We start from the raw sequence: 27,094 nt of genomic DNA on the forward strand, positions 1-27,094 counted from the left end.
TATCATAGGGGTTAAAGAAGGCAGTCCAGAGTTAAGAAACACGATGAGCAAAGACACTGAGGTCTTAAGTCTCAATAAATTTTAAGTAAGTTTCATCGTAGTATAATAAGGGCTGTCTCACTCTGAGACTCTTGCACACTTTTATTGCTCCCTCCGACTGCTTGTCCTGACTGTATAACTCCCCCTGGGCGCCTCACCAGACTCCTCCAGGCCGAGGGAAGGACCGCCTCTTGTTTCCATGGCTCCCTCTCTAACCACCCCCTTCTCAGGATACCTATGACACGACTATTTGACTTTTTTGCCTCCGAGCCCCCACCCCCACGTTTCTGGTCTTGAGAGAACAGGGGCTGGGCGCATGCGTCTATCTCTAACCTGAGCACCTGGAGTGTCCTTTCCTTTTAAGGCAAACGCCTGCCCATTCTTCCAGCTTCAGCTGGAATGTCAGGCTCCCCACGCACTCACGGCCTTCCCTTCCGCCCTCTCCACATATACAGGGCAGGGAAGCTGTGTCTGATTCCTCTTTCGGACTCCAGGGAGTGACACATCATAAGCGCGCAATAAGTGCTAGCGGAATGAATGGAAACGTTCCGACCTGAGGCAGCGGATCACCCCAGGCTTCTCCAAGCGAGCACACCTCTGTCCAGGGAGGGCGCAGGAGACGGAGCTGCTGCGGTGAACCGACCCCGACCCCGGCCCCGGCCCCGGAGCGCATCCCAGGCGACCCCTGGCCCCACCCCGGCAGGAGCCCGCCCGCGCCCATCCCCACGCCCCCACCCACACCACGCAACATCGCCCTAGCGCCTTTCGGGGCGTCGCCGCGCAGGCTGCGCCGCCTGCGATTGGCCAAACGCGGCATAGCGCCATCTCGGCCTACCGCGCGGTGCGCGCCCTCATTGGCAGGCGGCTACGAGAGCAGGGTGGGGGGCGGGGCCAGCACGCGGAGTGCGCGGGACGGGCGGACTCGCGCCTGAGCCCCGCCCCTTGGTCCCTCGCCTGGGCCGAGCCATCCCGGGCGGCTGAGGCGCGTGGAGCCTGGCGGCGAGCGGGGGCGCGCGACGATCACTCTGGTTACTGCGGCCGCGCAGCGCTGGGGAAAGCCGCCGCCCGTGAGGGATGCTGGTGAGGAGGCTGTCGGGAGCCGCCGCCGCCGTCTGAGGGAGGTCCCCTGGAAACCGCCTTTCATCGGTGGGGAAGCGAAGTCGCAGTTGGCGAGTTTGGGGGTCAGCGAAGCGGGAGGCCTCTAAGTCGCGAGGTTGGAGCTGCACTGCCCTGGAGCCGCACTCTTGAGTCCGAGGCCATCTTTTGTTGGAGAAGGCGGCGGCGCAGGCGTTTTTCCGAGGTTGGCCTGTGCAGCGTCGCCGTCCGCGGAAAAAGAAGCCTCTGAGCCCGCGCCGGCCCGCAGCCCCTGTGCCTTCCGGTCGCTGTCGCCTGAGGCGAGACCGCGTTTCCCCCAGTGCAGAGGTGTTTCTGTGACCCTCCCTTCACTCCCATTCCCTTCTGAAAGGGCACCTGCTGTTGGTGGGAAAAGAAATTATAGCACGAAGAGCCAGTATCAGAAGAGTATCTATCCATCACTCGCAGCAACCGCCCAGGGAACACCATCAAAAAAGAAAAAAGGGAATATCTGGATTGCCTGGGCGAGGAGGAGCGAGTCTGCTCGGGAGCTGTTCCAGCAGGCGATTTTTAAATACTGCTTTCTACGTCCTGTACAACTTGGCTTCACATAGTTTTACACTAACTTTATATGATTTTTAAAAACTGGTCTGATCGGACTTCTCGTCCTGGGACGCTGTTGACTGGAGTCTGGCCGGCTCTCCGTGCTCCTCTGGGTACCGCATTTTGGGGAGAACCTTAAACCCACCCGAGCAGAGAATCTCCGCCTTGACCGGTGCCACCAAAGAAGCCTTGGAACCATGTGGACTTTTCTGGGCATTGCCACTTTCACCTATTTTTATAAGAAGTGCGGGGACTTCGTCACTTTGGCCAACAGGGAGGTCCTGTTGTGCGTGCTGGTGTTCCTCTCGCTGGGCCTGGTGCTTTCCTACCGCTGTCGCCACCGAAACGGGGGTCTCCTCGGGCGCCAGCGGAGCGGCTCCCAGTTCGCCCTCTTCTCGGATATTCTCTCAGCCCTGCCTTTCATTGGCTTCTTCTGGGCCAAGTCCCCCCCTGAATCAGAAAATAAGGAGCAGCTCGAGGCCAGGAGGGTAGGTTGATTTCAAAGCGGGCAGATGAATGTCTTACGTAGAAGTAGGATTGGGTTCGCTCAAATGGAAGTTTTATTTAAAGGGCAAAAGGCTAGGTAGGTTAGTGCTTGTATAAATTCTCATGTATTTTTTATTTTAAACTCTTTGCTGTGCCTTGGTTACATCTTTGACCTTAAGAATGAATGAAAACATTCGTTTCATTTAGCATTGGTTGAGCCTCAGATGGAGGTTGGTTATTGATTTGATTATGAAAGATGGAATGAAACATTAGAATTTCACTTTGAAGGAGGAGAACAACCACTTTCCATGATGGAAAAGTTTTTAAAAATTCTTGGGTAAGGATTGGATTTGTGCCTGAGGGAGAAAGAAACGTGCTGCTGCGGGTAAGGCCAGTACTTGTAAGAAGTGACAGCTGACGGGGGAAAGTGACAGAACAGTTTGAAAAGCAGGCAGAAGGAAAATGCTCAACAATTTGAGGCATTGGGTTCAAAGTCCTCCTCCCGCGAATATTGGAGCATTGAGCAAATGCTTGCAGTAATGTCCTAACGCAAAGACCAGCTGTTCAAATACAGGTATAGTTGGGATTCCTGCAAAGGAAGCAGAGGCGGCCACTGGGAGGAGATGAGGGGAGAGTAGTTTGGGCCAGATCATTTAGGGCATGTTGGCAATGAGTGTTTGGACTTTTTCCCAAGAGTTCTCTCAAGAGCACTGGAGGATTTTAAGCATCGGAGTAACATTATTTGATGTTTACTCTTTTTTTTTAATTTTTATTTTTTGAGAAAAAGTCTCGCTCTCTCGCCGAAGCCTCGCTCTCTCGCCTAAGCTGGAATGCAGTGGCGTGATCTCGGCTCCGCCTCCCTGGTTCAAGCGATTCTCGTGCCTCAGCCTCCCAAGGAGCTGGGATTACAAGTGCATGCCACCACTCCCGGCTAGTTTTTTTTTTTTTTTTTTTTTTTTTGTATTTTTGTGGAGACAGGGTTTCACCATGTTGGCCAGGCTGGTTTCGAACTCCTGACCTTAAGTGATCCGCCCACCTCAGCCTCCCAAAGTGCTGAGATTACAGACCTGAGCCACCGAGCCCGGCCTTTTACTTTTTAAAAAGAACATTGCCGTTACTGTATGGTGAATGGGTTATAGGGGTACAAGAATGGAAGCAGGACTATCAGGCAAGAGACTATAGCAGTAAACCCACACTTGCTTTTTAAATTTTTGCGCCACCATTTGTGAATGTGAGATCTTTGGCAAATTGCTTAATTTCTGTGAGAATCTGTTACCTCTTCCATTAGCTGGGAATGGCACCACCCTTGCTGGTAGTTAATACCTAGTCAATAACCGCCTGATGATAGTCGCTGTTAATACTAGTATAGAGGTAATATACATCTCTTAGGATGAGCCTTCTGAGTAGCACTTAGTTCAGTGACATGGTGAATGGGTTTGAGGAATGGGAAGGAGGGAGAGGGAATCCTTAATGTTCAATTTGAACTCTTTCGTATTGTGGTCTGAGATCATTTCCCAACTTAAGGTCACTGAGCTGTAGTTCAGGTGGCTGGAATGCTATTCCTGTTTTCATGCTGTGTAGAGAAATTTTGGAGTAGGCAAATTGGGTTATCAGCAATCAATACTGGTTCCATTTTGTGAATGCCCCAGGCTTTGTCTTTATTTTTTTTTGAACCAGGGAGTTGTTAGATTGTGATCTATTGAGTACGAAGTTCCCATTAGTGCTTACTCTACTGATGAGGCTCTGCAACGCCTGTTTTCCTCCAGAGCTCTCCTTTCAGGGTGTCTGTGTGTGTGTGTGCGTGTGTGTGTCTGTGTGTGTGTGTGTATAAAACAGGAAAAACTTATGAAGAAACACATTTTTGGTTTAGATGACAAGAGGGGCTTGTCTTGCCCTCTACTGTAATTTAAATATAGTCAGTTCTGGCCATTAAGACATACTAATGGGAAGAGTAGAATATTGACATCTTTCCGTAGTAAAGGACAGAAAAGTATTTTTCTAAGAGAAATTATATAAAAAAAGGAATAGACCTAATTCCCAGTCCATTATAGAGGTAAAAGAATGTTGGATGGATGTTAGAATCACAGAGTAAAGCTCTAAAGGATTTTAGGCTTCGTCGTCTTCTTTTTTGCTTGATAATTTTTTACAAACCCCTTCAAATGGTATTTAGTCTTACCTTAATCATTAAGGTCAGAGAACTCAAGGAAGGTGATTCCTTGCAATTCTGTATCTGAAAGGTATTCAAATGTGTGAATCTACCTAACAAGGAGAAATACTACAAAACTGAATTGTTCATTTTAAAAAGCCAGTGTGCACTATTATTCTCAGTGGTCATAAATCTCTCAAAACAAGACTTTGCATCTTTTTATGATCAAAGTTAAAGTTTTGCTGTCAGTTCAGCCAGTGATAGGTTTAATGTTTTTCCTTGTTGCTTTTTTGGGGACCAACAGTTTGACTAGGATCTCTTAGAGTATCAGGATGGGGAAAAAGGAGGGATAAATTAAATATGTGCTTATATGTTAAGGGCCAAAATTGTAAACAAGTCAAATCCTAAAGGTCAGTATGAGTTATTTGTTCTCTTGTAATTTTGTTTATTTAGATAATCTTCAATTAATAGATTGGTAGGCAAGATTTGACAATCCTTTTGTCATATAAAAGTGATATTAAATTGAGATAGATTTTTCAAATGAAAATCCAGAAAGAGAAAATAAAGATGAATAATGAAAATATCTAATTTTCATTAAATTTTTGGTGGCTCATGCCTGTAATCAAAGCACTTTGGGAGGCTGAGGCAGGCGGATCACCTGAGGTTGGGAGTTCAAGACCAGCCGACCAACATGGAGAAACCCCGTCTCTACTAAAAATACAAAATTAGCTGGGCGTGGTTGCACATGCCTATAATCCCAGCTCCTCGGGAGGCTGAGGCAGGAGAATTGCTTGAATCTGGGAGGCGGAGGTTGCGCTATTGCACTCTACCTGGGCAACTAGAGTGAAACTCAATCTTAAACAAACAAAAAGAAGATATCTAAAAGGTGCTGAATAGTTTGTAAGATGAAGTCAAATCAGAAGTTGTAAGTGATTTGCATCTCGTTGATTCCCAGGATATATTTGAAGAATTTAGTTATTAATGATACAGTTTGCCCTATAAGAAGTCTTTGAAGTCCCTTATGAGCATTTATTATATTCGGCCCAGTGTGGATTTCTAAATATGTATGTATAACATTTTCCAAATATCATGTTTAGAAAACAATAAATATTTAATTTTATTGGCATAATATGACACACTTTTATTTAACGAATATTTTGATATCATTGATTATTATATATTATCTAGATTTTAAGATGTAACAATTTGTTTGGTTTGATAATGTTTAGTATCTAGCTTTAGCCCAGGATGCGAAGTCCAGTGTGTCTACATGGTAGTAGCATGATTTGAATCTAACAGATTTGGATACATAGTTTACCTTTTTTTTAAAACAGCGCAGAAAAGGAACCAATATTTCAGAAACAACCTTAATAGGAGCAGCTGCCTCTACATCAACATCCTCTCAAAATGACCCAGAAGTTATCATCGTGGGAGCTGGCGTGCTTGGCTCTGCTTTGGCAGCAGTGCTTTCCAGAGATGGAAGAAAGGTGACAGTAATCGAGAGAGACTTAAAAGAGCCTGACAGAATAGTTGGAGAATTCCTGCAGCCGGGTGGTTATCATGTTCTCAAAGACCTTGGTCTTGGAGGTAGGTTCATATTGATTTTCAGGAGAGTTACGTGGTATAAACAAGCACTCTTCATTTAGACCATCCTATGACCAGTAAGAAGGTACTCCATTTTATTTTCATTTATAACATTTTCTATACTCATTTACCAACAAATTTGCATGAAAATGAGAGCAAAGGATAAAATAAGCGTTTAATAGTATGATCACATGTGAATTAGACTTAATGAGATATAACAACATGGCCAAAAGACTGTAATGGTCAAAACTAAGGACTGATAAATCCTAGAATGAGGGCATTAAATTTTGTGAAAGGTGAAGGGAACTGTCATTTGTGGAGAGTGTATTGTATACTTGTTACAGTGTTATTACGTAGAATCTTATTTAAGCACCATTCATCCATTCAACCAGTGCTTTTTAAGCACTGGCTATTCATTTAGGAAATATTTATTCATTGCCTACTTTGTGTGGGGATGGGGTGGTGGGGTAGGGTGGGGTGGGGAAGGTGGGAGAGAGACAAAGAAGCAAGCCCTCCCCTGTCTCTTTTTCCAAGGGCACTTATCTTATCATGAGAGTCTACCCTCATGACCTGATCACCTCCTAGAGGCTCCATCTCCAAATATCATCACATTGGGGATTAGAGTTTTAGCTTAGGAATTTTGGGAGGACACAAACATCTAGTCAATACCATATTTAAACATTTTATGTCACTAATATATATACTAGAGTCCACTTTTTCACTTGACATAAATGTATTTCCAATACTGTTAACCATTCTTTGTCATTATCATTTTAAGCCCAAGCATAGTAATTTTTCAGTTGACTTCATAATATACTTCACTTTTCAAACTTAGATGAATGTTTAGGTTATTTTCAGTTACCCTTTATTAGGTAACACTATAGTGAACCTATTCTTGCATGTAACTTTAAAGATTATTAAATATATCTTTAGGATGAATTTCTTACATGGATTTCCAAGATTAAGATTATTACATCGAAGGATGCTAATGTCTTCATGGTTCTTGATAATTATTGTTATATTTTCTAAAATATAATATTAGTTTATAGTATCACCAGTAATATATGAATTTATCAGTTTTATCATAATCTCATCAGTGATTTTGATGGTATTGTTTTAATTTTTACTTAATTGATTTTTTTATCACTTGAACATTTTTTCTGATTTGTTCACTGTTTCTGTATTGCTTTATATGAATCATCCATACATGTTTTTGTCCATTACTATTGGCATCTTAATATCTTTCCAGTGGTTTTTAATGAGTAAATTTTATTATGTATACACATATTAATCTTTTGTTCTATTTCATATGTCTTTCCCAAAGTATTGTTTCAGCTTTTATTTTTAAAATTAATTTTAAACTTTCTAATTTTCAGTTGGCACTTAGTTATATTTTCTGTTGAAAGTTTTTTCTTTTTCAACTTCTTTTGCTGCTTTAGATTTAAGAAAGCAATTTTTATATGATTCTGATGAATTCAGTGTTTTGTTTGCTGCCATTTAAATTATTTGATGTACTAAAAAGTTCTTTGCAGTTTGTCCTGAGTCAATTTTGATGGATAGTATGTAATCATCAACAGTTGGGGATAATTCTACCCTTTCCATTTGGTTTGGAAAATCTACTTTTTCATATATTCAGTCTTTATATATAAATTGGGGTTTTTTTTGAGTTTCCATACTGGTTTTATTTTCTTTTTATTTCTTTTTGGTGACAAATCTACATATTCATACATTGAAAAAAAGTGTTAAGAAGGACTGAATGTGTCCCTATGTCTTTATGGCAGAATAGGTTTACTCAGGAGAGGATTGGTTTATTTCATGTTGCATTTTCTTGCTGAAGTGAAGTGGAATTACAGACCTGAAATAGTTATGTTGTTATCCTTAAATGATACTACAGATTTGCTAAGACTCTCATTGACCTCCAGAAGCATCATGGTTTCTGAAATAGTTATATTAGTTCAGTTCTCCAGATTTGAAGGCAGAGAGTCATTTTTGATGTGTGTATGTCCTCCTTGGTTCTTAGTTTAACTCTGGGTGTGTTAACAGAATTGATTGTTTTGAACTCAATTGTTTTGCAGATACAGTGGAAGGTCTTGATGCCCAGGCTGTAAATGGTTACATGATTCATGATCAGGAAAGCAAATCAGAGGTTCAGATTCCTTTCCCCCTGTCAGAAAACAATCAAGTGCAGAGTGGAAGAGCTTTCCATCACGGAAGATTCATCATGAGTCTCCGGAAAGCAGCTATGGCAGAGCCCAAGTAAGACCACAGTTTCAAATATATAATTACTAAAGAATTAATACATTTAAATTTGACCTTTGTACAAATAAGATTATATAAATTTTAATGAATTTTTGGGGCATAGTCTAGAACATATGTATATTAAACTATCAGAAGAGTGTTAGATATTCAGTGCTTTTGTTAAGAATATCATATAGAGAATTTTCCTTTGACATAGAACTATGAAGAGTTCTCCTTTGACTAAATGAAAATTATATATTTTTATGTGATTGGAATTTAGAGGATATATTTGTAACTAAGGCATAAGTCCATTTGTGCACATTTTGGAGTTTAGGTTTGTGGTTATGATACTTTCTATTAGAAGTCAGGATATAAAACTGCAAGGAGAAATCCCTGTTTCATTCTCACTAAAGACCCAGTCTGTTAGCACTGGCTTCTTCTCTTGATTATTAACTTATATTTACCAGTAACCTTTAAAACACTAATTGAAGAAGTTTTAAGCATGAGAACCTTCATGTGATTGACACAGACTAAAGTATTGACAAAGCAAGTGAAGAAGTAAGTGGACTTATCTTCTGGACTGAAAAGACTTGATATCCATGGAAGAAGAGTATGTTCACTGTATGAAAATGCAAAAATATGGCCAGGTGCCGTGACTCATGCCTGTGATCCCAGCACTTTGGGAGGCTGAGGTGGGCAGATCACGAGGTCAGGAGTTCGAGACCAGCCTGGCCAATATGGTGAAACCCTGTTTCTACTAAAAATACGAAAAAATTAGCTGGGTGTGGTAGCACGCGCCTGCAGTCCCAGCTACGTGGGAGGCTGAGGCAGGAGAATTGCTTGAACCCAGGAGGCGGAGGTTGCAGTGAGCCAAGATTGTGCCACTGCACTCCAGCCTGGGTGACAGAGCGAGACTCTGTCTCAAAAAAAAAAAAAAAAAAAGAAAAGAAAATGGAAAAATACTCCCAAATATAAAGATTATAAAAATTACCTGTTCTGACTAGAAATAATTACTTTTTTTTTTTTTGAGATGGAGTCTCGCTCTGTCACCCAGGCTGGAGTGCAGTGTCGTGATCTCTGCTCACTGCAACCTCTGCCTCCCGGGTTCAAGCGATTCTCCTGCCTCAGCCTCCTGAGTGGCTGGGATTACAGGTGCCCGCCACCACGCCTGGCTAATTTTTGTATTTTTAGTAGAGACAAGGTTTCACCATGTTGGCCAGGATGGCCTTGATCTGACCTTGTGATCCGCCCACCTTGACCTCCCAAAGTGCTGGGATTACAGGCGTGAGCAACCACGCCTGGCCAGAAATAATTACTCTTAACAGTTTGCAGGATGCATTCCAATTCTTGTTTTCCCCTCTGTGTATCGATGTATGAGGTAAAGTTTCTCTGCCTATATTTTATTTTTTAACAAATTAAGATAAAAATCCAATGTTACTTTTTAAGATACTTTTAAAATCATTACATTAGTAATATGTATTAAATGTTGATAAATTAGAAAATAAAAACCACACATTGGACACGTGTTTGTACACACATGCATGTCCAGTTTATATGGATAAACTGGAGATAAGGAATTTAATTTAAATTGCTGAAATGTGCTGCTTTAGAAATATATATTTTTTTTATTCTTTAGTGCAAAGTTTATTGAAGGTGTTGTGTTACAGTTATTAGAGGAAGATGATGCTGTGATGGGAGTTCAGTACAAAGATAAAGAGACTGGAGATATCAAGGTGAGAGATACCAAATGTTACCTCTTCTAAGAGATGTTGTTTTTCCTTCTTTTTCACTTACCGCTTTAAAAAAGTAGGCGTACCAATTTACAGGTTGAGTATCTCTTTCTGAAATGCTAGGGATCAGAAGTGTTTTGAGATTTTTTTATTTTCTTCAGATGTTTGCATTATATTTACCAGTTGAGCATCTCTAATCCGAAAATCTGAAATTTCAAATGATCCAATGAGAATTTTCTTTGTCATATTGCTGCTCAAAAAGTTTTGGATTTCAGATTTTTGGATTAGAGATACTCAGCTTGTGTTATTTTTCAAATGGACTGAGTTATTTCTAAGTCCTGTGCAATAGGATAGGTTTCAGATTGCAACACATTGTTGTTTAGAGGACCTCAGAAGGCTATGCAAAAAGCTTTTTAAACAGAACTAATATGAATACTTTTGAAACTGAGTAATATACATCAGCAGAGAAGCAGAGGGGAACTAGTAGGGGAAAGAAGGCAAGATTCAACATAAAAGAAATGATTCAGATAAAATGAGCAATTTAACTCAGGCAACAGTGAATCTTTTTCAGAACAATTTGTCCTTTTATTTTATTTATTTATTTATTTATTTGAGACGGAGTTTCACTCTTGTTGCCCAGGCTGGAATGCAATGGCACGATCTCGGCTCACTGCAACCTCCGCCTCCCGGGTTCAAGCGATTCTCCTGCCTCAGCCTCCTGAGTAGCTGGGATTACAAGCATGTTTCACCGCACCCGGCTAATTTTGTATTTTTAGTAGAGATGGGGTTTTTCCATGTTGGTCAGGCTGGTCTTGAACTCCCAATCTCAGGTGATCCTCCCACCTCAGCCTCCCAGAGTGCTGGGATCACAGGCGTGAGCCACCATGCCGGGCCAATTTATCCTTTTTTAAAAAAAAATTTATTGTAGTAAAAAACACGTAATTCTGGACTGCTCCCCATAGGGTTACCACCTCTTAGAAATTGTACTCTAATGAAGGTGACTGGAATGTTTTCGGGTTACCACCTCTTAGAAATTGTACTCTAATGAAGGTGACTAGAATGTTTTCCGGTTACCACCTCTTAGAAATTGTACTCTAATGGTGGTGACTGGAATGTTTTCTCTGCTTATGTGGTAGTATTACAAATACATGTAGTCATTTGTACAAAAATTCTTCTAAGCCCTTGCTGCTGACTAAAAGCACTATATGAAGTTAGAGAATTTTAGAATGAAAGAATCTGGCTAGTCCCTGGAATTTGTAATGAGATTCACTGCTCTGTGTTACATGCCTGCCTTGTAGTTGTTTCCCCCATTGTCTTTCAAAGTGGAGAGTAATCCCAGATGGTTTACATGAGAGGGCTGCAAAGGGAGATGATCCTCAGCGACTCAGAGGAAGTGTCTAAACACTGCTCATGCTTTATCTGAAGCCCACCTAATAGTTTCTTCAATAGTATTACCTTCAGCTACCCTCTATAATGCTATCTGATAATATATTTAAATCTCTTCATGCACATTTTTTAAGAATGGCTTTTTTTTACTGTGTGTTTCTGACTACTAAACTGAGTAGTCTTCATTTCTGTTACAGGAACTCCACGCTCCATTGACTGTTGTTGCAGATGGGCTTTTCTCCAAGTTCAGGAAAAGCCTGATCTCCAATAAAGTTTCTGTATCATCTCATTTTGTTGGCTTTCTTATGAAGGTACTGTAGGAGTGTCTTACTGTAATTTCAGTAAAATAAACTTGAAATTTGAAAATTATTAAAACATTTTCTTTTTTTTTTAGAATGCACCACAGTTTAAAGCAAATCATGCTGAACTTATTTTAGCTAACCCGAGTCCAGTTCTCATCTACCAGATTTCATCCAGTGAAACTCGAGTACTTGTTGACGTTAGAGGAGAAATGCCGAGGAATTTAAGAGAATACATGGTTGAAAAAATTTACCCACAAATACCTGGTAAGAAATAGCATCTTCAGTTCTTACAAAAGGTGTGTCTAAAATAGGCCAGAGATAAGGATGGCAGGTGAAACATTCATCCAGTCAACCAGATATGCTGGAACTCAACTACTTAAACTAGCACATAAAAAAAGCAAAACAAACTCCAAATTAAACAAAACTTTCCGGCCGGGCACGATGGCTCATGCCCATAATCCCAGCACTTTGGGAGGCCCAGGTGGGTGGATCCCCTGAGGTCGGGAGTTCAAGACCTGTCTGACCAACATGAAGAAACCCCGTCTCTACTAAAAATACAAAATTAGCTGGGCGTGGTGGCTCATGCCTGGAATTCTAGCTACTGGGGAGGCTGAGGCAGAAGAATCACCTGAACCCGAGAGGCCGAGGTTGTGGTGAGCCGAGATCATGCCATTGCACTCCAGCCTGGGCAACAAGAGCGAAACTCCATCTCAAAAAAAAAAAAAAAAAAAAAGTTTCAATATGTTTTTGTCAGGTAATAGCATAGTTTTTAAAAATAATTGTTTTTATTGGCATATATGGTATTTTTTAAGGTTGTCTCTGGACAGGAATCTGTCTCTGAATTCTTTAATATCTCTTATACCTGAATATTTTGTGCTTGGTTTTTGTAGTAATGATAGCTGCCATTTCTTGAATGCTTACTATAAAGTGTTTAGCAAACAATTTCATTTAATCTATGTAACCACTCTGTGAGGTAGGCATTATCATTATTCTCATTTTACAGACGGGAGAACTAAGGTTCAGAGAGATTAGTTAGCTCCTCCAAGTAAAAACTATTAGTAGCGGCAGAACCAGGGTTGATATCAGGTCTGTCTGTCTGTCTCTTTGAACAGACATGTCCTGTCCGCAGAACATGAGAATTGTAAGGGATCTTCAGGGTCATACTAGTTTTGAGTTGAATAGAAAGGCTTCATGAAATTTAGATAGCTTTGTAAAAACATTAATAAAAATTACTTTTTCACAAATCTAAAGTTTTCATGGTACAGTATTTAGGATCTTTTTTTGAGAATGGGATGATGTAGGAAAGAAATGTAAAAAAAAATTTGAAAATTTTGATAAAATTGAAGGGAAACCCTGATTGTCAATTATGATATGATTAGAGTAATAGGAAACTGTTTTTGGTATAAGTACATTTTGTTTAAATATTCTGGTTTTTTTTTCAAGTTATTTTTTAAACTAAGTGAAACCACTTTAGTAACAAATTATTAACAGAAATGAAGTGAAATGAAGTGGGTAAACTTAGATTTTAAATAATGACATTTTCAACATGTACATGGAAACATTTCAATAAATTTTCATTTAGTTAAGCCACTTTTGAAGCTTTCAGATGGGGAAATTATGAATTTTTATGAAAAGGGTTGTCCATTGCCTGATATTTTTAGCATTTATTTTTCTTTTTTTGTAAATGTGGTGGTTTTTCTTTTTCTTATTTTTTTTTCCAATCCAGAGGTTAATTGGAGTAGACTGCCCTGAAATTATGGGGAGAAACCATTGGTAGGTTTATATTAATATTAGTTAGATTACCAAGATTACCTTCTATGAATGGAATAATTTTCAACAGAGGCTTCTGCTACTCTATTCCCAGATTACACTGGGAATTGTATGACAGTTCATTTTCTATATAAGTAGCACAGAAATTTAAAGCTTGCTTGCAAGTACCTCAGAGATGAGCTAATCCAACCATTTCATTTTTATAGATGAAGAAACTGAAGCTTAGCGAGGTAGGGCTGGCCTACGCTTCCAAATCAAATTCTTTCTCTAGTGTACATACCCTCCAGCTGTTTGTGAATTAGTAGTGTATTTCATCTGATTATTACCAGAATATATTGATTATAATACATTAAATATTAAATATGACAGTAGTCTGTTAACATTTGGAAGAAAGGTGGTTTTCTCCCTGTTTCATGGCATCTGAATTTGCCTCATTGTTTTTTCATTCAGTTGTATGTATGTTTATATTAATGTTTTCTTAGATTCCTTCGTCATTCCTTAGCATTAATAGCTAAGTGCTTAATGAATAATTTTATTAATGAAATAATTAGTTCTTGATTTATCACAAGGGATATATGTAACAACCATAACAGATGTATAGTAGGCATTTGTTTATACTTGATAAGAAAATATGTGATACTTTGAAATTGAAGTGTTATAACCCAGTTCTTTGGGTGGGTGGGATTGATTGCAGATCACCTGAAAGAACCATTCTTAGAAGCCACTGAGAATTCTCGTCTGAGGTCCATGCCAGCAAGCTTCCTTCCTCCTTCATCAGTGAACAAACGAGGTATTATTTTTTGGGCTTATTTTATAAAGGAATCAATATTCCAAATGACAAATACATGATTACATTTATACTGTTACGAGTAACATCTGGGACAGATAGTTTGTTACTTGTGGATTAGTGCATTATTAATACCAAAATTAGTTTTATGATCTATTTAGTTATTAACATTGAGTTTATAGAAGTACTGTGCTAGTCAGGGAAACAACAGGTAAAAAACTGACCTTGACCTAGAGAAGGCAATTTTCTGCTTAGGAATGTAGACAGATAATTTTACAACACTGTTGATAAATTTTGTAATAAAACCCACAGATTCAGTGTCAAGGAGTGTGCAGAGCAGGGAGGGAAGCTTGTGAAGTGGGAGGGGTAGTTAGGGAGGACATTGTTCAGGAAACAGTGGAAACAAAGGACCTTGGACCTGGAGGATGAGTGGGAGTTCATGAGGTGGACAGTAAGATGAGGAACTTCTAAGTAGATGGAATAACACTGCCAAGGGATGAGAAATGGTGGCACTTTCAAGGAACTCAAGTAGTTTCCTATGGCAGGAGCATAGGGTGGGTGTCAGAGTGGTAGACAGATAGGATATATGTTTAACATTTAATCTTTCAGACAATGGAAAGTCATTTGAAGTGTTTTTTTGTTACTAACTTTATTGATGTGTAATTCACAAATCATTCAGTTTGCCCATTGAAAGTATACAGTACAGTGATTTTTTTAGTATATTCACAGTGTGTGCATCACCACCACAATCAAATTTAGAATATTTTTGTCTTGCCCAAAGAAACCCATTGGTATTCACTCCCCATTTCCTCCCAACACTCAGCCGTAGGCTACCCCTAATTTACTTTCTGTGTCTAGATTTGCCTATTTGGGATGTTTCCTAAACGCATTGTATAGTAAAGCCCTTTGGAACTGGCTTTTCATTTAGCACAATACTTTTGAGGTTCATTCATGTTGTAGCATGTTTCAGTTCTTCATTTGTTTTTATGGCCAAATAATCTTCCATTGTATGGCTGTATTACATTTTGTTTAGCCATTTATCAACTGATAGATATTTGGGTTGTTTCTACTTTTTGGTTATTACAAGCAATGCTGCTATGAACATCTGTGTGCGAGTTTTTGTGTGGACATATATTTTCATTTTTCCTGGGTATATACCCAAGAGTGGTATTGCTGGATTATATAGTAATTCATGTTTAACTTTTTGAGGAGCTGCTAGACTTGTTTTCCAAAATAGCTGTCCCATTTACATTCCCTTTAGCAACGTGTGAGTTCTCATTTCTCCACATCCTTGTCAGTGAGTGAACACTTGTATTATCTTTGTGTGCATAGCCATCGCAGTAGGTGTGAACTAGGCCTTTCATCATTGTGCTTTTGATTTGCATTTCTCTCTTAGATAATGATGTTGAACATCTTTTCATATGCATATAGGCCATTTGTTGTTTGGAGAAATGTATATTTAGACTTTGCATTTTTTTTTAATTGGGCAGATTTAAAAATTCTTTGTTGTTGAGTTTCAAGAGTCCTTTTCATATTTTAGATACAAGTCCCTTATTAGGTATGTGATTTGCAAAATTTTTCTCATTCTGTGGGTTTTCTTTCCATTCTTCTTGATGGTTTCCATTGAATTACAAATGGTTTAAATTTTCATGTTTGTATTTTCTTTTGTTGCTTGTGCTTCCAATGCCATATTTAGGAAGGCTTTGTCCAATCTAAGGTCAAAAAGATTTACTCCTATATTTTCTTTTTTTCTTTTTTTTCTTTTTTTTTTTTTTTGAGATGGAGTTTTGCTCTTGTCACCCAGGCTGGAGTGCAATGGTATGGTCTTGGCTCACTGCAACCTCCGTTTCCTAGGTTCAAGCGATTCTCCTGCCTCAGCCTCCCGAGTAGCTGGGATTATAGGTGCTCGCCACCATGCCCAGCTAATTTTTGTATTTTTAGTAGAGATGGGGTTTCACCATGTTGGCCAGGCTGGTCTCAAACTCCTGACCTCAGGTGATCCACCCACCTCAGCCTCCCAAAGTCCTGGGATTACAGGTGTGAGCCAACCTGCCTGGCCCGTTACTCCTATATTTTCTTCTAAGAGTTTTATAGTTTTACCTCTTTAGTTTAGGTCTTTGATCCATTTTGAGTTAAATTTTGTCTGTTGAGGGGAGGGGGTCCAGCTTGATTTGTGTGTGGATATTCAGTTGTCCCAGTATCATTTGTTGAAAAGAGTATTTGTTCCCCAGTGAATTTTCTTGTCATTGTGGTCAGAATTCCCTTGACTGAAAGGTAAGGGTTTATTTCTTTCAACAATATTTTGTAGTTTTCAGAGTATAAGTTTCGCATTTCTTTTGTTAAATTTATTCCTAAGTGTTTTACCTTTTTTGATACTTTTGTAAACGGAATTTTCTTAATGAGGCAGTGGTGTGATTAGACTTTTATTTCAGGAATATACTCTGACATTTTTGTGGAGGATGGTTTGGAGGAAAGTCCAGTAAAACATATACTAAGATTATTTAATTATTCTGTCAGTGATGATAAAAGGCCAGAACTAGGGTTGTAAAATGAAAGGTAATGAATAAATTTGGGTAATATCTAGGATGTAGAATGTACAGAACATGGTGATGATTTGGATATTGTAATAAGAGAATGAAATCTCTTGATGTAAATTCCAGGTTTCTGGCGTAGATAGTTTTGCCAGCCATTTGCTGACATAGGAATAGGAAAAGGAGTTAATTGGGTTTTCTTTCTTTTTTCTTAGTTTGTCTTAAAGGTTTGCTGATTTTATGTTTTCAAAGAACCAACTTTTCATTTTGTTATCTTTAGCATTTTTTTCATTTCATTTATTTTGGCTCTGATCTTTATTATTTTCTACTAATTTGGGGTTTGGTTTGCTCTTGCTTTTCTGGTTAAGATGCACTGTTAGGTTGTTTATTTGACGTTTTCCGGCTTTTTTGATGTAGGCACTTACTGCTATAAACTTTCCCTTTAAGTATTGCTTTTGCTGTGTCTCACAGGTTGTATATGTTGTCTTTCCATTTTATTTCTATCAAGAAATTTTTGTATTTACTTCTTAATTTCTTCATTGACCCACTGGTCATTCAAGAACATATGGTTTAATTTCCATGTGTTTGCATAGTCTCCAAAGTTCCTCATATTACTGATTTCTAGTTTGATTCCATTGTGGTCAGAGAAGATACTTGATATGATTTCAATTGATTTTTGAATTTTTTAAGTCTTGTTTTGTGGCCTATCCATGACCTATCCTTGAGAATGATCCATTTGCTGAGGAGAAGAATGTGTATTCTGCAGTTTTTGGATGAAATGTTCTGTGAATATTTGTTAGGTCTCTTTGGCCTGTAGTCCAGATTAAGTCTGGTGTTTCTTTGTTGTTTATCTGTCTGGATGATCTATTCAGTGCTGAAGGTGGTGTGTTGAAGTCTCCAGCCATGATTGTATTGGAGTCTATCTCTTTAGTTCTAATAATATTTCCTTTATATGTCTGAGTGCTCCGGTATTGGATGCATATATAATTGTTACATCCTCTTGCCGAATTGACCCCTTCATCATTATATAATGACCTTCTTTGCCTCTTTTTATAGTTTTTGTCTTGAAATCTATTTTACTGATGTAAGTATCATTACTGCTGTTTTTTGGTTTCCATTTGCATGGAATATCTTTTTCCATCCCTTCATTTTCAGTCTGTGTGTCTTTATAGGTGAAGTGTGTTTATTTTAGGCAACAGATCGTTGGTTCTTTTTTAAAATCCATTAAGCCACTTTATGCCTTTTGAGTGAAGAGTTTAGTCCATTTACATTGAATGTTACTATTGGTAAGTACATACTTACTATCGCCATTTTGTTATTTGTTTTCTGGTTGTTTTGCTGTCTTTTCTTCCTTCCTGTTTCCTTTTTGTGAAGGTAATTTTCTCTGGTAGTATGTTTTAATTTCTTGCTTTTAATTTTTTTGCCTATCTCTTGTAGGCTTTTGATTTGAAATTACCATGAAACTTGCAGATCATATCTTATAACCCATTATTTTAAACTGGTGACAACTGATTCCACAAACAAGCAGAGAAAACTAATAAAAACTCTACACTTTATCCCCCTTGCTTTTTAACTTTTGTGAGTTTTGTACCTTCATGTAATTGCTTACTGCTCGTTAATGTCCTTTTCTTTCATATTGAATAACTCACTTCAGCATTTCTTGTGGGAAAGGTCTGGTGTTGATTAAGTCCCTCGACTTTTGTTTGTCTGGGAAAGTCTTTATTTCTTCTTCATGTTTGAAGGATATTTTCTCTGGATATACTATTCTAGGATAAAAGTTCTTTTCCTTCAGCACTTTTCAGTGTGTCTTGCACCTCACTCCTGGCCTGTCAGATTTCCACTAAGTCTGCTGCCAGACATACTGTATGTTTCCATAGGAAACATACAAAAGCACAATGATACTATGTACTGCCAGACATACTAAGCCAGGAGTTTCACACCAACCTGGACAATAAAGCAAGAGCCCATCTCTACAAAAAATTAAAAGATGAGCAAGGCATGGTGGCGTGTGCCTGTAGTCCCAGCTATTTGGGAGGCAGGGTGGGAGGATCTTTTGCTCTAGAGCTCCATTGTTTGTTGTTTCCTTTCTCTTGCTGCTTTTAGGATCTTTTTTTTTATCCTTGACCTTTGGGAGTTTGGTTATTAAATGGCTTGAGCTAGTCTTGTTTGAATTAAATCAATCACCAATCCTTGCTTGGTGTTCTGTAGCCTTGTGCTTAAATATTGGTATCTTTTCTCCAGATTTGGGAAGTTCTCTGTTATTTTTTCTTCGAATAAACTTTCTACCCTGATCTTTCCACCTCCTTTTAAAGGCCAAGAACTTAGATTTGCTCTTTTGAAGCTATTTTCTAGATCTTGTAGGTGTGCCTCATTCTTGATTATTCTTTTTTCTTTTGTCTCCTCTGTGTATTTTCAAATAGCCTGTTTTCAAGCTTACTAATTCTTTCGTCTGCTTGATCAGTTCTGCTGTTGAGATTCTGCCGTGTTCTTCAGTATGTTAATTGAATTTTTTATCTCCAGAATTTCTGCTTCTTTTTAATTTCAGTTGTTTCGTTAAATTTATCTGATAGCATTCTGAGTTCCTTCTCTGTGTTATCTTGAATTTTGTTGAGCTTCTTCAAAACAACTATTTTGAATTCTCTAAAAGCTCACATCTCTGTTACTCTAGGATTGGTCACTGGTGCCTTATTTATCAGAGTTAATTTAGTGAGTTTATGTTTTCCTGGATGGTCTTGATGCCTGTGGATGTTCGTCAATGTCTGGGCATTGAGAAGTTAGGTATTTATTGTGGTCTTCGGAGTCTGGGCTTGTTTGTACCCATCCTTCTTGGGAAGGCTTTCTAAGTTTTCAAAGGGAAGTGAGTGTTGTGATCTAAGTTTTTGGACATAGCAGTCGTATCTGCATTAGGGGGCACCCCAAGTCCGTTAACATTGTGACCCTTGCGGACTCGTAGAGGTACTGCCTTCGTGGTCTTGGGTAATATCTGGGAGAATTCCCTGGATTACCAGGAAAAGAACTCTTGGTTCTCTTCCCTTATTTTCCCTCAAACACAGAGTCTGTCCTTTTGTGCTGAGCTGCTTGGAACTGGTGGGGGGAGGGGTGACACAAGTATGCCTGTGGCCACCACCACTGGCCTGTGCCGAGTCAGACCTGAAGCCAGTACAACACTGGGTATTGCGCCAGGCATGTGGCGATGACTGCCTGGTCACTGCTGATGTTCCCTCAAGACTCAAGAGCTCTACAGTCAGTACAAATCCAGCCAGGCTTGTGCCTTTCCCTTGAGGGCAGTGAGCTCCTGGGGGCCCAGGACTGGTCCAGAAATGCCATCTAGGAGCCAGGGCCTGGAGTTGGGAACCTTAGGAATCTACTTGGTGCTCTATTCGACTGTAGCTGAGCTGGCACCCAAGCCTCGAGACATATTCCTTCCCACTCTTCCCTCTCCTTTCCTCAAGCAGGAGCCTCTCCCCTTGGCCACCACTGCCCCAGGCCTGCAGTGGGTACTGCCTGGCTGCGTCTGGTGTTCACTCAAGGCTCCAGGGATCTTCAGTCAGCTGGTGGTGAATGCCGCTAGTCCTGGGTCTCTCCCTTCAGGACAATGGGCTCCCCTGTCACCCAGGATGGATCCAAAAATGCTGTCCACGTGCCCAGACCTGGAATCAGGGATCCCAGGAACCCCCTTGGTGCTCTGTCCCACTGGCCAAGCTGGTACCCAAGCTGATTTTTGGTTCTTATGAAGGTGCTTTCCTTTGTGGACAGTTGTTCATTTTAGTGTTCCTGTGTGGGAGGAGGATGATCGCCAGAGGACTTGCTTTTTATGCCTGGATACCTGTAGATGCCTGGATACCTGTAGATTCCTTTTATTTTCTTCATATTTTAATTTTAAGGCAGCCTTATAAATGTATTGACATTGTTGGACTTGTCATTAGGTGTGTATATGAGTTTCATGAGGGCAGAGACCACACTTGTTATTACTGTATCCCTAGTGCCTGGCCACCTATTAGGTACCCAATATTGATTCAAACAACTCTTGAATTTTTGCCTCAGCAAATTTTAATCATGATTTGTTTCCATGTATTTTCACATTTTTCTTATTAGTAGCTTACATCAGTAATCTTTATACATTGAGTTGTCTTTCTTTTTGTCTCAAGTGATGCTCTAAGATAAAATCTTTATTACCTCTCTTCATAGGTGTTCTTCTTTTGGGAGACGCATACAATATGAGGCATCCACTTACTGGTGGAGGAATGACTGTTGCTTTTAAAGATATAAAACTATGGAGAAAACTGCTAAAGGGCATCCCTGACCTTTATGATGATGCAGCTATTTTTGAGGTAAGATCAATGATTTTGACCAAAATGTCTCAAAATGGATTTATTTCTGAGGGTTAAGAGCAGTGGGGCTCTGATGGGGAGATCTGTACTAAGGAACCTGAGCTTTATAATAGCTCTTAGGCATCTTGCTTAGGCTTGAAGAACCTGACATGCAACCTGCGAATACATAGAGAATTTCTAAATTTGAATATTATGTAACACTGGATTGCTATGGGCCACTTAGCTCATGGTGGCTGTAAATTTAGCTTCAGTGTCATATAACCCATTGCTCTGAAGGTGATTTTTTTTTTTGTAAATGATAAACATAAGGCAACATTACTTGCAGATAGTCCTTAGAAGGATAAATGTCAGTTTGAGGGGATTATAAACATCAGTTTGTGCTTTTTTATCCTTGCCATATAATAAATGAGCTATTTCTTTTTTAGGCCAAAAAATCATTTTACTGGGAAAGAAAAGCATCTCATTCCTTTGTCGTGAATATTCTTGCTCAGGCTCTTTATGAATTATTTTCTGCCACAGATGGTAAGTGTAGCACTTTTTAGTGAGTATTTCTCAATTGCAGATTTTTAGCATAGGAAAGGAATAAAAAAGTTAGTGATTTGTCCAGAAATAAAGATGTTACCTGAGTTTGCTAACTCCCAAGTTGGTAGTTTTTTAAAAAATTCCATTTTGAGCAACAGTTTTAGTTTTAGTTTGGAAGGGAAACTTTAGTTTTAGTTTGGAAGGCAGTGGAATTTCCTTAGACAACATTAATAGTATTGCCTCAGTAACATATTCATTATTTTGAATTCCTCTGGTGCAGACTAGATCATTCATGTCCCCACACACACACGATTGTGATGGAAGGTGTTTTTGGCCATGTATTAAAAGGCAATAGTCTTTTTCTTCCTAACACTAGTTTCAATTTCTTTTTAACGTAGTATTTTATAAAATGAATACGAGCTGTTAATCTTGTCCCTGTTAAAAAGCACAAGTAACAATGCGTTCACCCTTTACTTATTTGGACTATTTTGGTGCTTTTGTTTCTGTTTCCATATTATAGAGAGGTCATGGTCAATGTATATATTATAGAAAACACAACTTAGCAGAAGCAGTGTTAGAAATGGAGGAAAAGAGGCCAGGTGAGATGATTCATGCCTGTAATCCCAGCACTTTAGGAGGCCAAGGCAGGAGGATCGCTTAAAGCCAGGAGTTTCACACCAACCTGGACAATAAAGCAAGACCCCATCTCTACAAAAAATTAAAAGATTAGCAAGGCATGGTGGCGTGTGCCTGTATTCCCAGCTATTTGGGAGGCAGGGTGGGAGGATCACTTAGGGCCAGGAGTTTAAGGCTACAGTGAGCTATATACAGTGAGCTAAATACAGGGAGCTATATGAAGTGCCACTGCACTCAGCCTGGGCAACAGAGTGAGACTCCATCTTCTAAAACAAACAAACAAAAAATTAAAAGAAATGGAGGAGAAAAGGCAACTGTGCCACCTCCTCACCACAGCAGTGTACACATCAGTTTAATAGTAGGTTAATGAAACTAGGCTTTTCAGTTTTCAAGAATAAATATTGACTCAAATGCCATTACTCTAGTATATCTGCAGCATAGCTATTTGTATAGATCATACAAGGCCCTAGTGGTAAGTGCTATGGTTATAATTACAAAAGATGATACAGTATAAAAATGCTTTCTGTAGCTTCTATAACCATTAACTCTTCCTAAGGAAAAAAGAACAACAACCAAAAAAACCCCCACAAAACCACCAGTCTCACTGGTTGTGATTTTTCCAAACAAATTTCTCTTGCTAAATTGGCATAGAAGTTAAAATGGCTGGTTGGGCAAATGAAAGTAACTAAGTTTAGAGTTTGGGCAAATAAAAAGAAAAGAACTAAGTTTAGAGTTTTGGGCAAATAAAAACTAAATTTAGAGTTTTTCTGAGCTCTTCTTTCTAAGCTTTTCTGACTTCTTGAGTTCTTACCTTATGAATTTGAATCTACCAACAAAACATTTTTTAAAAGTTACAAGATTGGAGGAGGAAAGACCTTTATTGGAGCAAAAGTTTACCTGTTGCATCCTTTACTTTTTAAAAATCTGTTGTAAAGAAAAATCTAGGCATACCTGAACAGAACATTGATTCTAAATGGTTAAAAAGGTTATCAATTGATTATACAATATTGTGAGGGTTTTATGAGTTACTTTGAAAGGTATAAAAACTTTATAGATATAAGGAATTACTATTTATCGCTACTCACAGCTCTTCTTTTCACTTGATAATTTACTGCTTAGAGATACTGGTTGGGCACTTAGAGACTGGGAATCTGGTTTCTAGAATTGTGTTAAAAAGAGCTTCCAAAGTATTTTGCATCACTTAATGAATTAACAGCAAAATCAAGGAAGTACCTTTTAAACGACTCTTCCAAGACCTAAATATTAGTAATTATTTACTAACAGAAAGAAGTTTATTCATATTTGTATTACTCTCCTTAATGCTGATTATGGAATTTAAAAGAAATCCTGGTAGTTGAAATTCTAGGACTAGATATTTAAAAATTATCTGCAAGATGTAGCGTTTGTTCTCATTTTTTCTGGTATATCATTAGGATCCTACATAAGTGTGTACACATATTTGATTATTTTTACAATTTTATTTTAGATTCCCTGCATCAACTAAGAAAAGCCTGTTTCCTTTATTTCAAACTTGGTGGTGAATGTGTTGCGGGTCCTGTTGGGCTGCTTTCTGTGTAAGTTGTGATGCCACAGAGGATACAAATCTGCCAGATTTTCTTAGGACTGTTCAGTTGATGAATTACTGCAAATCTTTCTTCTTTACACATTTTGATATTTTATTATCTATTAGTGTCCGAATGAGAAGGTGGCCCAAAGAAATGAAGAAAGGCAATATTTAGTGCTGTTTTCTTTCTGGGAACAGCAGTTTAAGGTGGTGGTAGAGGAAGCTGTAACCCTTGATTAAAATAGAAGCTTGTTTTTTGCCTATGGATTTATCCATATGTTCTGGTCTCTGGGAGCCAGGAATAATTGAGAAATTTTAATTGAGAAATTAGTTTCATTGAAGTACAGGGACTTATACAACCCCATATTAGTTCTGAACATACAGACATATGTGGAGCTATTCCTGGAAAGTCTACAAAGTGAAATCTTTCGAGTTATTTCTCATCTGCAAAGTGATCCTTTGAGTCATTTCTCATTAGTCTATAATCTGAATGTTAATACTAATATTTTTAAAAGCCCTACATCCCAACAGACCAGGCCATTTAGGTATTTTAGCATGGTATCTCAGGATGAGTAAACAAAATAGCCAAAAATATATGACTTATGTAAACTAGAGTTACAGGAGTTACTAGCTTCTCTGAAAGGGATATAGTCTAAGTATTTTTTCTTATATATATTTTTTAAAAAGGGCAGGGGAGTTTGCTCCTGCCATCAAACTTAACATGCAGACATGTTTGTGAAGTCCTCTAAAATACAGAATGTTTGATACAGAATTATGGTGCTTGGGTGAAAAAACGTAGGCTGTTTGTTGAGCTTTACAGATTATATGTAATTGGAATCTTTGGAGTAAATTTTAGTTTCTGAGTTTTACCAATATGTATTTTTTTTCTATTACAGATTGTCTCCTAACCCTCTGGTTTTAATTGGACATTTCTTTGCTGTTGCAGTCTATGCTATATATTTTTGCTTTAAGTCGGAACCTTGGATTACAAAACCTCGAGCTCTTCTCAGTAGTGGTGCTGTTTTGTACAAAGCGTGTTCTGTAATATTTCCTCTCATTTACTCAGAAATGAAGTATATGGTTCATTAAGCTTAAAGGGGAACGATTTGTGAATGAATATTTGGAACTTACCAAGTCCTAAGACACTTCTGGAAGAGGAGGTGTATAGCATAGTACCATACCACTTCTAAAGTGGAAACTCTTGGACCCAGATTTGGATTAATTTGTTTTTGAAGTTTTTTGTATATAAATATGTAAATACATGCTTTAATTTGCAAAATGAAGGGTAAAACAAGTTAGATATTTAAAAGAAATGATTGTTTACCATAAATTAGTGCTAATACTGAGGAGAACTACAGTTTTTCTTTTGAATTTAGTATTTGAGATGAGTTGTTAGGACATGAAAATAAAATGAAGAATGAACTTTCATGTCTTTTTGTTTCTTGTTGTGGGCTCATTTACATAGCTTCATGATAATGAAAAAAAAAAAAACCAAAGTGGGATGAAAAGTGCAGAGGGAAACCTGTTCTATTAAATAACTGGGGAAGTTGCCTTAATGTCTTCACCTTGATTTCCTCATCTCTCTAGTGAAACAATTTGATAAGGTTATTTTCTTTAAAAAAATTACTTATTTATATTATTTTGGGGCTGTGACTCAGATTTGAACTGAAAGGTTCTTTGCTGAGTTCTCTAAAAATATCAGATTCTGACAGGAAGGACAATCAAGGGCTTTATAAGTTCCACTGTATAACATTTATAAACCAGGCCAGAATGACATCAAGAAACAGTGAACAAATAAGCACTTGTAATACCCAGTATAATACCTTAAAATCCATTAGAATTGACTGGGTTTATCTACAGTAAATTTGAAGAGACTATGGACGTTCAAAGGGTATCATAAAAGTTCAGTAAATCTCCAAATATCATGAAAGTAAATTGTTACTTCTGAAAGAGCAGTAAAATATAACCTGGCAAATTAAGTTACTACTTGAGATTCTAACAGGGCTAAAATAACTTATAAAGCTTTTACAATAAAAATTTCAATTTTTAAGTTCTTTCAGTTAAGAAAAATACTGGCCAAATCACTAGCAAGCCTTGTTTTAGCAGAGTATATGGTGGACCCATGTGCGTGGTTTCATAAGATTCCCATCTAACTGACCCTAAACTTCTATTTTCTGGTTAAAAACTCACTTTCCCAGATCTGGTCTTTTTAGCAGTTAGCTTTCTTTTCAGAGAACTAAAGATCTCACTTCATGTGTTTATTGTTAACAAGATTACAAATGAAAAAGAACAAGGTATCTTTGAGATATAGATGTTCCCACACACAATCTTTGCAGGTGGTGAGACTTCCAAGCTCCCTACATACCAAGCAACAGTTCACTTAAAATTCTGCCCTGGCCTCGATGCCATCATGCCCAGGATTAGAGGCTACCCTTGTTCTCCATTGAGACTCCTTGAAAATCCTTTCTACTATGATAGTGAAATAATCAAAGCCTATCAAGTCTTCCCTTCAATATCAGAATTTGAGGCCTTCAGACAAAAGAAATAACATCATAAAATGAGAAAACTGAAGGAACCTGAGAAATCCTTTAGTCCTAATTTTACAGATGATGCCAATGGGCTGGCTTGGGACAAGGTGTAGCTTGTGGCAGAACCAGGACTCAAACTTTGCCTCCTGACTACAAATCAATGCATCTTCCCCCACCACTAGCAAAATGACTGTCAAACAGATTTTGGCTTCTGGGTTTGGTTTGGTTTGGTTTGTTCCTTCCTTTCCAGAGGAGGACATAACCATAGAGATTCAGGGTGGAAACATCGTTCTTGCTCTCATCTAAGTTGTTGATGTTCAAGTTGCCACAGTAGGATGGCAGTGATACGGTGTGGCTCTGTGTCCCCACCCATATTCCTTCATATCAGTGTGAGAACAGACTAGCAGGCAGCTTCCTTTTCAGGGTAATTTTCATGCAGAAATGATTTAGGATTTCGAGGGAGTTAAGCTTATGGCAAGGCTATTACCAAAAAGGACTGCGGATAATGACATAGTTATGGGGACTTGGGACAGGACTTAGGTTGCTGAGGAAGATACTGGAAGGAGCAGCTTTGTTAAGAGTCCTACAGAAGGAATGCTGTGGACCCCCAGGGCATCTGGGATTGGAAGAGGATGGTGAGACACCAAGAAACTTCCATGGTACATGACACACATTGTGTGGCCACTCCATTTGCTACTCGTCTGGCTATCACCATGTGCCTGCCAGCTTGTTGGGGGTGAGCTAATATATCGAGCAGAGTCATCTCTTACCTTCCAAACAGGGTTTTTTACAGGGTGAATATATAATTTTTGAATCATAAGGAGAGACGACTTTGGG

At 38.8% G+C, this 27,094-nt stretch overlaps 2 protein-coding genes across 2 annotated transcripts in view; both read left to right on the top strand.

Annotated features, from left to right (window-relative positions):
• ZNF572 (zinc finger protein 572) overlaps positions 1–5,776 on the top strand; it is a 76,127-nt gene extending 70,351 nt beyond the window's left edge. The window contains exon 5 of the transcript XR_651049.4: positions 5,683–5,776. The gene's annotated coding sequence lies outside the window, so the exon portion shown is untranslated. The remainder of the gene's footprint in view (positions 1–5,682) is intronic.
• Positions 975–25,157, top strand: SQLE (squalene epoxidase). The gene is made up of 11 exons (XM_003903150.4): positions 975–2,204; positions 5,683–5,935; positions 8,008–8,188; positions 9,807–9,903; positions 11,484–11,597; positions 11,681–11,852; positions 14,053–14,148; positions 20,865–21,007; positions 21,433–21,529; positions 23,652–23,739; positions 24,626–25,157. Exons 1-11 carry the CDS (start codon positions 1,914–1,916, stop codon positions 24,816–24,818), a joined length of 1,725 nt encoding a protein of 574 aa, XP_003903199.1. The 5' UTR covers positions 975–1,913; the 3' UTR covers positions 24,819–25,157.
• The last annotated feature ends 1,937 nt before the right edge of the window (positions 25,158–27,094 follow it).

The sequence above is a fragment of the Papio anubis genome, chromosome 8 (genome assembly GCF_008728515.1).
Source record: "Papio anubis isolate 15944 chromosome 8, Panubis1.0, whole genome shotgun sequence".
NCBI lineage: Eukaryota > Metazoa > Chordata > Mammalia > Primates > Cercopithecidae > Papio > Papio anubis.